This window comes from Tachyglossus aculeatus, chromosome 16 (assembly GCF_015852505.1).
Source record: "Tachyglossus aculeatus isolate mTacAcu1 chromosome 16, mTacAcu1.pri, whole genome shotgun sequence".
In the NCBI taxonomy this organism is placed as follows: Eukaryota; Metazoa; Chordata; class Mammalia; order Monotremata; family Tachyglossidae; genus Tachyglossus; species Tachyglossus aculeatus.
In genome coordinates, this window is record NC_052081.1 from 20,200,505 (window position 1) to 20,214,370 (window position 13,866).

The window sequence follows — 13,866 nt, forward strand, 5'->3', positions numbered from 1 at the left end:
TAAATTCTAACCCCTTAAATTGTGTCAACTCAACAGTCATCCTCAGTATTTATACATTCATAGCCAGAACCAGGCAGCAAGCAGGCTAAGGCATCTCTCTCCATGCTTATCTTTTTCTTCCACCACCATATTATTCCACTGGTGTAGCCTGGGAAAGAGGAGCTTCTAAGAAAGTCCGATTCGCCCGCCCCTTTCCTCCTGAATAACATGGAGATGAGGTTATGGAATCCCAAATTTTATATTTTATTTTTTCTTTCTTACTCTTTCACTATCTTCCTCACTTTCCCACTCTGAGGTTTAGTGGTAACAAAGAAGAAGCACTGACACCCATCTGCTTATTCTTATTTCTCCTGCTATCTGTAATTCATTCATTCAGTCATATTTATTGACCGCTTACTGAGTGCAGAGCACTGTACTAAGCGCTTGGGAAGTACAAGTCGGCAACATATACAGGTGGTCCCTACCCAACAACGGGCTCACAGTCTAGAAGGGGGAGACAGACAACAAAACAAAACATGCAGACAGGTATCAAAATCGTTAGAACAAATAGAATTAAAGCTATATGCACATCATTAACAAAATAAATAGAATAGTAAATATGTACAAGTAAAATAAATAAAGTAATAAATCTGTACAAATATAGATAAAAGTGCTGTGGGGAGGGGAAGGAGGTAGGCAGGGGGATGGGGAGGAGGAGAGAGTAAAGGGGGCTCAGTCTCAGGTAATGGATTTCACTGCCTGTCTCCCCCACTAAATTGTAGGCTCCTTGAGAGCCAGGATCATATGTACTTACTTCATTGTTTTCTCTGAAGTGCTTACTACAGTGCTCTACTCAGAGCCTCATAGCACTCAATAAGCATTATCAATTGAGTAACTGAATAGTTTTGAAACTTTCCTTGTCCCAGGGAAGGAAAAGCCCAGAGAGTTCTCAGATCCTGGGGAAAATGCAGGGGTTCAAGAGTTTTTTATCAGAGCACATTCGGATTCCTTCTGCCGTGAGGAGAGCTGGGGGGATCCCCACACACCACAGCATCTATTCAATCAAATGTATTTATTGAGAAGCAGCGTGGCTCAGAGGAAAGAGCACGGGCTTGGGAATCAGAAGTCACGGGTTCTAATCCTGGCTTCGCCACTTATTGGTTGTGTGACTTTGGGCAAGTCACTTAACTTCTGTTCCTCAGTTACCTCATCTGTAAAATGGGGATTAAGATTGTGAGCCCCACGTGAGGCAACCTGATCACCTTGTATCTCCCCAGTGCTTAGAACAGTGCTTTGCACATAGTAAGCGCTTAACAAATATCATCATTATTATTGAGTGCTTATTATGTGCAGATCACAGTACTAAGCATTTAATAATAACGGCATTTGTTAAGAGCTTACTATGTGCCAGGCACTGTACTGAGCACTGGGGTGGATACAAGCAAATCATATTGGACACAGTCCCTGTCCCACATGGGGCTCACAGTCTTCATTCCCATTTACAGATGAGGTCACTGAGGCACAGGGAAGTTAAGTGACATGCCCAAGGTCACACAGCAGACAAGTGGCAGAGTCAGGATTAGAACCCATAACCTGACTCCCAGGTCGATGGTCTATCCACTCCGCCATGCTGCCTCTCTAATAATGATGGCATTTGTTAAGTGATTACTATGTGCCAAGCACTGTTCTAAACACTGGAAGGGAATACAAGGTGATCAGGTCATCCCACATGGGGCTCGCAGTCTTAATCCCCATTTTACAGATGAGGTAACTGAGGCACAGAGAAGTGAAGTGACTTGCCCAAAGCCACCCAGCTGACAAGTGGCAGAGCCGGGATTTGAACCCATGACTTCTGACTCTCAAGCCCGGGATCTGGCGGTGCAGGGTGCTGCTGCACTAGGTGTTTATAACATGCACAACACCATAATACTAATAATAATAATTGTGGTATTTGTTCAGCACTTACTATGTGTCGGCACTAAGTGCTGGGGCGGATCCAAGCAAATCAGGTCAGACACAGTCCCTGACCAGGAGTTGAGGAAAATAGGAGAAATAAGCTCTGTAGTCACTGCCCACAAGGAGTGTGTAGTTTCAGACCATAAACACCTCCTTGATTGAACATTACACATTTCAATGTTCACGTGGAGTGAAACAACTTCTCTTCAATGTCCTTGCCTTAGATTCTGATTATTCTTCTGGAGCAACTATATCAGTTCCCAACCCTCCCAAAACATGCCACGCAGCACAGTGGCACCAAACTACGCCTCTCTTCATCCCCATTCATTCTATGACAGGATTTTACCTTGACATGTAGGAGGGTCGGGGGACCATCCAAAGTGGTAGCACTGAATGGACTCAGGGCCGACTCTTTTCTGGTTCTTCTGACAGGCAAATGACAACACATCTCCAACTTTAAATTTATCCTTCCCATTAATTGCTCTTATGTTCGGCTTCAGGTCTGGAATATCACATTCTATTTCTAAAAGAAGAAAAAAGGCACACTAAATAAATTTAATATCATAACTAGGTCTGACTGTTGTAATAGAAAAGAAACAGGATGGTGAGTACATTTACGAGTCAAGCTTGAAACTCAAGTGGGCTTATCACAGAGTGGATTAACCTTATCCTAGAGGCAATTGAGATATCAGAGTCTGAAAGGGCCAAGGGACCTTCTCTGCGTCTTCTCTTGAGGAGGCTGAATACAGAGACCAGGGCTGGGGCCAGATGAAGGAGACAAAGTCTTACTTTACTATGTCGTGTGTTAGCTGGTGGCTAGTATTGAAATTGTGGGGTACACAGACAAAATATGTAAAGCTTGGGGGTATTCAAATAATACAGATGCAGGGAATGCTGGAAGGAGGAGGAGGATAGGGTAGGGAAGATTCCTGTAGCAGTACAGAGGTGATTAGAACACAAAAGGCAGAATGACGGGCACAGAATGGCTACTAACACTGCAGAAAAGGAGAATGGGAGTGCAATGAGAACAACAGAAGCCTATCATCTCTGGACAGGGCTTCAAACTACTGACAGAAGCGAACAAGAATATTGTCAGGAAAGAAGCTTAACAACCTGTAAAATGGGGATTAAGACTATGAGCCCTATGTGAGACATGGACTGTGTTCAACTTAAGTATCTTGTATCTACTCCAGTGTTTAGTACAGTGTCTGGCTCTTAGTAAGTGCTAAACAAATACCATAAAAAATCCTCCCCCACCTCTCTGGAGGATACTACATCTCAGAAACATCACCGTCTGCCCCAAAGAGATATCAGAGGTGAGGAATGCTACTTCAGCAGAGGAGAAGAGGGCCAGGGGATATCAGAGGGTGCAGAAGGGGACTTGGAGGGACAGTGATCTTTGTTCGGCTGGCCGGGATCCATTGGTCTGTACCCCAGTGTGGGATAAGCCCTGAGTTTGGACCACTTGATGTGTCATCTAATTCTTGAATTGGCAATTATATCCAGGTGACGGCAGGATCCTTTCTCTTTTGGGGTGGTTTCTCTTATAAGAGCCTGGCATTTAGTCAGCAGAAGGTGGTCGTTGCATGAGAAGATGATACAAGAATCAAACTAGAGAAGCAGTGTGGCTCAGTGGAAAGAGCACGGGCTTTGGAGTCAGAGGTCATGGGTTCAAATCCCTGCTCTGCCAATTGTCAGCTGTGTGACTGGGCAAGTCACTTAACTTCTCTGTGCCTCAGTTCCCTCATCTGTAAAATGGGGATGAAGACTGTGAGCCCCCCCATAGGACAACCTGATCACCTTGTAACCTCCCCAGCACTTAGAACAGTGCTTTGCACATAGTAAGTGCTTAATAAATGCCATCCAAACTGCTTTATGATATGCTGAAATACCATGCCCAAACTGTGTGGACAGAAAACATGTTTTAGGGACAAAACAAAGGAAAATGTTCAGGGAAGTGGCCTAGCCATAAGCAGTTGGGAGAAAACAGCAGAAGGCAGATCACCCTGGTGAATAGAGTAGGGATGACTGCTTTCGAATAGACTTTGGAGGAAGATGAAAACACAAAAGAGGGAGAGGTGACAACGATACCAGACCCTGAGGGCAGTGCAGAGAATATAATAATAAAAGAGAGTGCAATCCATATAGTCATGCATTGCCTTTATTAGTCACCCCAAGGCTTGCAGATCCCCTCTCAGCATCGCACCTGGAGAGTTTCTAGTATTCTACCACTCTTGGCTATGGAAGAGAGAGTCAACCAGAGGCATACCTATTCCATTCCATTCTAGAGAGTAGAAGGTAATATGTTACAAGTCAAAACTCACCCATGCTGGGCAGCAATGGCATGGGAGAGACTCGAAGGTGGAGACTCAAGTTTACTGCACGGACGGAGGCGGTGGTAAACCACCTCTGTATTTTTACCAAGAAAACTCTATGGATACACTACCAGAATAATGGCAAACCGAGATGGGGCGTTCTGAAAGAGATGTGTCCATGAAGTCACTATTGGTTGGAGACGATTCGTGGCATAAGACAAGATAAGGCCTGCCGATAAAGCTATCACATTAGGTGGCAGCAATTTACATGGCAATGTCCTTAAGCAGAAAGCATTCAGTAGTCTCTTTTCCTCTTTAATCACTCACCATGGCATTCAGGTGTATGAGACCACCCGTCCGGACCACACACTATGAAATCCGTTGTGCTCCTTTCTTCTCCGCGAATGTATCCATCAAGACATTCATATTCTAGTTTGTCATTAAGATGAAACACTGTTTCATTTCCCTCATATCTGGCATTCCTGAATTCTGGCCTCTTACAGGTTTCTGAAATGGAAAACATTTGGAACTGTCATCTTTGCTGCACCTACTGCCCACATTGGAGCACAGACTAATATTTGAAATCGCTGGAGGAAACTTTAGTGAAGTAAAAATAATACATTTCCTGTCACTCAGTTGAACCATATTGCTTTGGGTGTTTCAGGGCCGAATTCCAAACCCGATCCAAGTCATTCAGACAAAAAACATACTGACACAGCCATTAACACTCTCAGAACTAGGAAACTCCTTAAAGTATCAAATCACTCACTAATACACTTTGGTCAAATCGACCAACCTTTTTGCAAGCATTTCAAGTCTCCTGATTCTGTTCCTTCTGGTGCTGTATATCCTTCTGCACAACAGTATTGTGCAGTTTCATTTCAATTATACAACTCATTTGTTTTAGAAAAATGCCCACTATTAATACAGATTTTTTTTTACAATTTTCTAAAATGGAGAGAGAACAAACAACATGTATTATGGAATTATTACTGGTGTATGATTGTAATAACTTTTTAAATGCATTTTATTCATTGGCATCGGCAAGAGTTTTCCCCAAGCGCCCAACATAGAGATATCATATCTGCCATTTCTATTGGAGATGACAGCTTTGGGCCCATCGCAGTCCTGGGTTTGGAGTCCCATTTTTAGTACACATTGGGAAAAACGGGCTTTTAAAGCTATTGGTTTTCTTTTTCTTTTTATTTTATTTTTATTCTTTTTAATCGTATTTATTGAGACCTCGCTGTGTGCAGAGCACTGTATTAAACATTTGGGAGAGTACAATATAACAGAGTTGGTGGACAAACCCCCTGCCCAAAATGATCTTACAGTCAAGAAGGGGAGACAGACATTATTGCAAATAAATGATTTTAATTGCAGATATATACATAAGGGCATTGGGGCTAAGAGAGGGGTGGATTAAGATTGCAAATCCTAGTGCAAGGACATGGAGAAGGGAGTGGCAGAGGAGGAAATTAGAGCTCTTGAAGGCGATGTGTCTTCAATAAGGATTTGAAGGCAAGGAGAGTGAACATCTGTCAGATATGAAGAGGGAGAGAGTTCCAGGATAGAGAAAGAATGTGAGTAGGGGTGTGAGATAGATAACATTGAGGTACAGTGAGTAGGTTGACATTGGCGGAGCCGAGAGTGTAAACTGGGTTGTGGTAGGAAAGCAGTGAGGTAAGGTGGGAGGGGGCAAGATAATTGAGTGCTTTAAAGCCAATGGTAAAGAGGTTCTGTTTGATCTGGAGGTGGATGGGCAACCACTGGAGGTTCTTGAGAAGTGGGGGAACATGGACTGAACTGTTTTGTAGAAAAATGATCCTGAAAACAGAGTGAAGTATGGCCTGAACTACAGACAGGGGGCAAGGAGACCAGGGAGGAGGCTGATGCAGTAATGAAGGCAGGATGTCTCTATGACAGTTTTCTAATCATCCATTACTTTTTTAGCTAGTTTTCTAATCAGATAATTAGGTAAGGACTCCTAGTAAGAGTCTTCATTTAACTAAAGTCTTCAAGTTAGCCATACTTTCCTAGTTAGCTATGATCATCTCATTAGCTAGGGTTTGCTGGATAGCAAGAGTTTTATAAAAAACCGGGGTCTCCTACCTAATTATGCTCTCTTACTGTATTAGCTTCTCCGTATTGACAGTAAACTCAGTGTGTGCAGGTATCTACCAACTCTGCTGTATTGTACTCCCCCAAGGGCTCAGTACAGTGTTCTGCACACAGTAACTGCTCAATAATTACCATCAATTGATCATTTGACTTCATTCCTGGAGGCTGAGATCTTATTGCAAAATGATACTGCAATAATGTGAAGCAAACATAAGATCAGTTTATCGGTTAATAAATAAGGACTGTAAGCTGCTAAGACTGTAATTTCCTGGTGGGCAGATAATGTGTCTACCAACTCTGCTGTGCTCAGTACAGTACTCTGAACATAGTAAGTACACAATAAATGTGATAGATTGATTTATAAGCATCCTTTGTGATTTGTGAGAGTCAGTAAATTCTCAGGTATGGTATATCACCCTAGCAAGTAGATCAAATTTGGAGGAAGCTGAAAAAAAAAAGTAAACCCACAGAACTGAGTTTTTTTGCAACGTTTACATAACCTCTCTGAGTCTTGATTGTGAAAGAGCATTTACCTAACTAGAGTTCTGTGAAAAACAGATTAAACATCAAGGTCATTCTTCATCTGATTTTCCACTTTGCCTTTTTGGAAAGCAGTTGAATGTTCGCCTATTGTATATTATAGTTTGACCAGTCTGGAAGGTGTAAAAGGGTCTGAAGTCTGGCCAGAGATTGAAGAGGGATTGAGAGACAATATCATGTCGACCAACTCAATTGTATTGCAGTCTCCCAAGTACTGTGTTTTGCACACATTAAACGCTCAATAGATACCACTGCTTGACAGACTGATTGATCAGTTTCCTAGTTAGCTAGAGTCTCCAATTTACTAGGAGATTTTTAGTTATCAGATTCCTAAGGTGATTTAAATTATCTAGTTAACTATAATCTCCTAAATGACATTCTTTTTAGGTACAGTCAGCTTTCAGCTGCAGTCTCCCTGTTAATAACTGTCATCTATTTAACCACCAGTCTGCCAGTTACCTAAGTTCTTCTAAGCTCTGCTTCTTGTAGAAGCAGCATGGCTTAGTGGAAAGAGCACAGGTTTGGGAGTCAGAGGTCATGGGTTCTAATCCTGTTCTACCACTTATCAGCTGTGTGACTTTGGGCAAGTCACTTAACTTCCCTGTGCCTCAGTTACCTCATCTGGAAAATGGGGATTAAGACTTTGAGCCCCACGTGGGACAACCTGATTACCTTGTATCTCCCCCAGCGCTTAGAACTGGGCTTGGCACATAGTAAGCGCTTAACAAATACCATTATTATTATTATCATTATCATTATTATTAGTTAATGTCCTGGGGTTAATTGGGTTCCCAAAGGTAGAAAGGGTCTTCTAAAGAACTGGAGTCTCCTAGTAAGAGTATCCTGGTTTTTAAGGATCTACAAATTGGCTGTGGTTTCTTAGTTGGCAAGGATCTCCTTGCTACATAGGATCATCTTGTTAGCTTGGGACTCTTTAGCTATTGGCCTCTTGGGTAGCATGATTCTACAGTTAGCGGGGTGGGGTTTCTAGTTAACTAAGGTTCCCTAGTTAGATGGATTCTTATAGTTAACCAGAGCTTCCTGGTTACTTAGCTTTTCCTTGTAATCCAGGGTTTCCTATTTACCCTGACACTCCTAGGTAGGCAGGCTTTCTAGGTAGACATGATCTGCAATTAGCACAAGTTTCCCATTTAAGCAGGGTCTCCTAGCTGTCTCGTGTTTCCTAGATCGCCAAACTTTCCCTGCAACCTGGTTTCCCTTACCTAGTTTTTCCAAAGTATTATTTCTAAGTGGGTGCAATAGGTGCATGGACAAACTAAGTCACAATTTTACCCCAAACTGTCTTTTCTTGCCATGTCCATAATTGTTACAACCTCAAAATGAGCAAATTATTTTGATTAGTTCTGTTAGTAAAAACGCTCCAGCAATGCTGCCTGCTGTCTTCACTGAGCTAGAAAATTCTTCAAAGAGATTACAACTTCTAGATTGGAATGTTCTTACCACAATAATTTTAAATCAGGTGCATTTGTTGGTATATTTTGATAGATTTTTTTAAATACTATCAGGTATGTTCTGACACAAATCATCTATAGCTTCCACCTGTGTTTCTTGAGCTCCTGATGGTCTCAGAGACAGTTGTGGGTGGAGCTATTGAGTAGGACTGGGTTCTGAGGGCTGGAAGGGCAAGTCATGGGGATGGAAAGGATTACATTTGAAATGCTCCAGACTATGGAAGTTCCCTGATACGGGGGAAAAGCTTCCAGAGGGAATGGGAGTAGAGTGAATTTTGTGTAAATCACTAGGGAGACCTGCCAGCAATACGGGGAAAGACTTGTAGGTATAAATTGGAAATTGAGTAGGAATGCTTCAGAGATTTAGGTGGCGCTGACTACCTATAAGCAGACCTATGGCCTCAACTGGGACAAGCAGAAGTTGCAGAGCAAAGCTGATTTTGAGTTTGACATTGCAAGAGTCTCATCTGAAAGGTAATGCCAAGTGTATTTAAAATGCAAGCACACATTAAATCAGCCCAGTAGTTTTCGTGGGCAGAGAAGGAAGTTTACAGGGGATAAAATGTGAAGTAAGTTGAGGCACTGCAGTTTTTGCCTTTTCTATAGGTTGGTTCTCCTGGGCATTCTGTCGGGGGCTGGGGGCTGCTGGGGGACCCAGGCAATAAACTCAGCTCTATTCACATGACACTGTCACTTGCTGTTGGAGAATTTAGAGCTGGTCCAGCCCAGTCCCAAAGACCACCAGCATTGCTTGCAGGTGGGTAATAGGAGGATGAGTGGCTTGGATTCTGTCTAGTCCAGGCTAACAACAGGCCCAGGAGTGGAAATGAGGGAAGAGACACAGGAAATAAAAAGAATAAACAGGTCAACAGGGTTTGGAGGATGTGAGGAAAGAAGCCCCTGTCTCTGCCCCATATCACAGCCATAATGCCTGGCAGGACCAAAGTCATCTTCACAGGACACAGAAGGCAGCGGGTGTCCCATGTACTGGCACAAAACCTGGAAAATGTCACGCTCTTTCACTTTCTAGAAATCTAGACACTACCGCCATTTTGAACAATGGGGCAAAGCTACTGAAAGGCAATAATTGTGGTATTTGCTAAGCACTTACTAAGTGGCAAGCCCTGTACTGAGTTCTGGGAAAGGTATATGATGAACCACATGAGGTTCACAGACTTAAGTAGGAAAGAAGGCAGGTATTGAATCTCTGTTTTACACATGGGGGAACAGAGGCATAGAGAAGATCAGTAACTTGCCCAATGTCACATGGCAGGTGAGTGATGGAAGCAGGATTAGAATCCAAGTCCTCTGCCTCGCAGGCCTGTGCTCTTTCCATTAGGCCACACTGCTTCTCAGTATGGCGCTATAGCAGATTCAGAACTTTAAGTGTACTGATAAGAGAAGGGGGTGCCCTTTTAGATCAGATGTGTCACTTGATACTTAGCATTCCTTCCAAATAACTCAAAACTTTAACACTTCTAGGAGTGTAATTTATCGAGGTTCTGTCTTCTGTATGGTCAACATGTTTTTGAATTGCATTCCAAAGATGAAAACATATGTAGTTATTCCGAGAGGTAAGAAATCAAAAAAGATAAAATCACACTGTAGACCCTACAAATTGCTTAATCCATTAATTTCAGAAATAGTTATCCTAATATTCTGTCTCTATTATCTAAAGTGTTCTCATTTCTTGGTATCAACTCCTCCTGGAGTCTGTATAACCAGAATGCACTCAGTGTTTCAGAGCATATCAACAAGCTCCTGTAGATCCACAATTGTTTTGGAAGAATCTTGGTCATTTACCACTTTCTGTTTAAAAGGTCTCACAGCTGGATGGTTACGAGGCGGTGGGGTTGTCTGGAATAGACACTTCTACCACCCAAGGTACCAAATATTTTTGTAGAGCCCCATTAGAGTGTGAAAGCCACATGAACTGGAGTCTTTTACTATGCCTGCACTGTCCTATTTGAATTATGCTATCATTCAGGGTATAAGTACCATCAGAACCAGCAGTCAGTGTATGGAAGAACAAATGAACTCAGATTCCCACTCAGAGAGAAGGCACAGTTCTTGTCCTTGCCAGTGAGAACATGGAAAAACATATTGTTTATGTTCCAAATTCATAAAATAATCCCAGAGACCCGCTTAATGACATATAAAGCCAAATGCTTGGATGAGAGAATAAGCCATCATTCGGGATTGCCACTGCATTCACTCTGGCTTTTGTTTGGTTACTTTTGGATCATATTTGCTTCACTTGGATTTGTACCCACTTCATTTATTCTTTCAATCATATTTAATGAGATGGATAGGCAACCACTGGAGTTTCTTGAGGAGTGGGGAAACATATTCTGATGTTTCTGTAGAAAAATGATCCAGGCAGCAGAGTGAAGTATGGACTGGAGTGGGGAGTGTCAGTAGTCAGGTCAGCATAGAGGCTGCAGTAATCAAGACAGGCTAGGATAAATTATTGGACTAAAGTGAACACAGTTTGGATGGAGAGGAAAGAGTGGATTTTAGTGATGTTGTGAAGGACAAACCAACAGGATTTAGTGATGGATTGAATATGTGGGTTGAATGAGAGAAAGGAGTCTAGGATAACACCATAAACTGACCTATGGCCTCAACTGTGATAACCAGAAGTTGCAGACCAAAGATGATTTTGAGTTTGACATCGCAAGAGTCTCATCTGAAAGGCAATGCCGAGTGTATTTAAAATGCAAGCACACACTAAATCAGCCCAGTAGTTTTCGTGGGCAGAGAAGGAAGGTTACAGGGGATAAAATGTGAGGTGAGTTGAGGCACTGCAGTTTTCGCCTTTTCTATAGGTTGGTTTTCCTGGGCATTCTGTCGGGGGCTGGGGTCTGCTGGGGGACCCAGGCAATAAACTCAGCTCTATCTAGGCTTGTAAGACAGGAAGGATGGTAGTGCTTTCTACCGCAATGGGAAAGTGAAGAGGAGGACAGGATTTGGGTGGCAAAATAAGGAGTTCTCTTTTGGACATATTAAACTTGAGGTTCATGGTAATCCCACCCTCAGCTCCATGGTGCTTATTGACATATAATTAGCCTATGTTTGTTAATGCTGGTCATCTCCCTCTAAAATGTAAGCTGGTTTTGAACAGCCAGCTTCATTTTGTTCTCCTTAGCTCTTTGTACCGGACTATGCACAGAGTACGCGTTCAACAAATACCATTGGTTGATTGAATGATTGATTGACTTGACAGATTCTTATAAGGCACTAGCTCTCCTTTGGCTAATTCATTTGACTGATTACAGATATTCTTCACATTTAGGACAAAGTGTCTACTCATGCCTAAAGATCGGGACTTATTTTTAGATTCTGTCATTGTATCTGTCAAGATTTAAATTATATAGTTAAAATATACTAATGAATTTGGGCTTAACTAATAACAAGAATAATAATAATAATGGTACTTGTTAAGCAGTTACTATGTGCCAAGCACTGTACTAAGTGCTGAAGTAGATACAAGGTAATCAGGTTGTCCCATGTGGGGCTCACAGTCTTAATCCCCATTTTACAGATGAGGTAACTGAGGCACAGAGAAGATAAGTGAGTTGTCCAAAGTCACACTGCTGACAAGTGGAGGAGGCAGAATTCAAACCTACGTCCTCTGACTCCCAAGCCATTCACTTGTCACTAGTCCATGCTGCTTCCCACTAAACTAATCTATTTGCAATTAGCTACTTAACTTTTGGGAGTCTAAAATGTAGGTGAAATAGTTCATTTACCTAAAAAATGTGATCATAAAGGAATGATAAAAAATGAGGAATGGAAAAAACAAATTGTTCTTATTTATGCTTTATAATAAAGAAGAATAGAGAGGTATTTATAAAATCGTAATTTAAAAAGTTACAAAGATTGTAATGCTAAAAGTGTTGGTTCTTGGCTAGGAAGACTTCAACAAGTTGAAACTGATGACAGGGAGCTAAGCTACTTTTACATTCATAACAGAAATCTCTGATAGCTGTTTGCCATCTCTGTGATTTTTGCTAATTATTTTAGTTGACGTTCTAGGGAACGAGAGTTCAAATGATTTCTCTCTCCTATTCCCTTCTGCATGTTGCTGCACTTGGATTTGCTTCCTTTTCCACCCCTCCCTCAGCCCCACAGCACTTATGCACATATCCATAATTGATTTATTTGTATTAATGTCTGTCTTCTTCTCTAGACAGTAAGCTTGGTTGTGGACAAGGAACATGTCTACCAAATCTGTTAGACTGTACTCTCCCAAGCTCTTAGTACAGTGCTCTTTACCCAGTAAACCCTCAGTAAATGTGATTGATTGGTGACATACACCCCAAGATGGAAAATCTTATTCAAAAACCTCAGCAATTAATTTTTGTGGGGGTAGGTGGGAAGACATTTTAGATTGTTTGATAGCATTAGTATCTTTGAATATTATTAGGATGTCAATTTTTGACAAGAAATGGCTAAAGGTGCCATTGAGCTAGACAGATTCTCATTGGTTTATACAATATGTGCAGTGATCACAAAGCAAGGCAATCACAACCACTTCAATCAATCAATACATAGTTATTGTGCACTTACTAAATGGAAAGTACCAAACTAAATGTTTGGGAGAGTATAACAGTGCATATATCCCTACCCTCAAGGAGCTTACAACCTAGCTGGGGAGGCAGACATAAATTGCAGGTAGGACATACAGGAATAAAAGGAACACAATTAGACAGTTAGAGGGTACTTTTTAAGAAGTATGATGGTAATTTTTTCTCTGTTTCCTAAATACATGAATTAAGGACTCCCCCAGATGATAATCTTACCTTGTGCAGCACAGTAAGTCCAGGATAGTAATAAAACAATCCTTTGAAGAAATCTCATTTTTAATACCTGAGAAGAGTAGGAGGACATGTGTAGTGGCCAATATTGTGATTCCTGGTTACGGACTCTTCCCAGTGAGGAATTGCACTAAATGGGGCTGGATAAGCAATCCACAAATAAAAGCAGGGATTGGTGGCTCTGTCCATTAATTTCCATAAGTTTTGGAAGATCTAACATTCCCACCTAAACTCTGGCCAGAGTTCAATCATGATTCTCAGTGTGCAGTCACTGACCACTCAGTCATGACATGTTTTGCTCACTTTTTTCTTAAAGGCACAGGAATGTACTCCCTCCGGGTATTTTAAAGTATGTTGGGCTGTGCAAAGCAACAGCAGCTAAGAACTTTAAACCCTCACATCTCATTAAACTATTATTTCAGCTCAACTGCTTTCTGAGAAGGTAGAGTGGGAAATAGGAAGAATGACCTTGTTTTTGAATCCTGTTTTGACAGGAATTTTGTTTCGTAAATGCTTTCACAATCAAAACTCCGATAAGTTACATAAACTGTTCCAAAAAATGCAGTTCTATGGGTTTTGTTTTCTCATTCAACCTCCCCTAAATTTGACCTACTCGCCAGAGCTATATGCTATATCTGTGAAGATGCTGACAACTTTATTAAT

The 13,866-nt window shown here is 41.6% G+C and overlaps 1 protein-coding gene across 1 annotated transcript in view; it reads right to left on the reverse strand.

The window, feature by feature from the left end:
* The window catches only part of LOC119938774 (complement factor H-related protein 5-like), a 37,882-nt gene extending 24,525 nt beyond the window's left edge, over positions 1-13,357 (reverse strand). The window contains exons 1-3 of the mRNA XM_038758676.1: positions 13,189-13,357; positions 4,578-4,757; positions 2,282-2,458 (exon numbers count right to left, since the gene is read on the reverse strand). Coding sequence (XP_038614604.1) covers positions 2,282-2,458; positions 4,578-4,757; positions 13,189-13,276 — 445 coding nt within the window. The 5' untranslated portion in view covers positions 13,277-13,357. The remainder of the gene's footprint in view (positions 1-2,281; positions 2,459-4,577; positions 4,758-13,188) is intronic.
* Between the last annotated feature and the right edge of the window lie 509 nt (positions 13,358-13,866).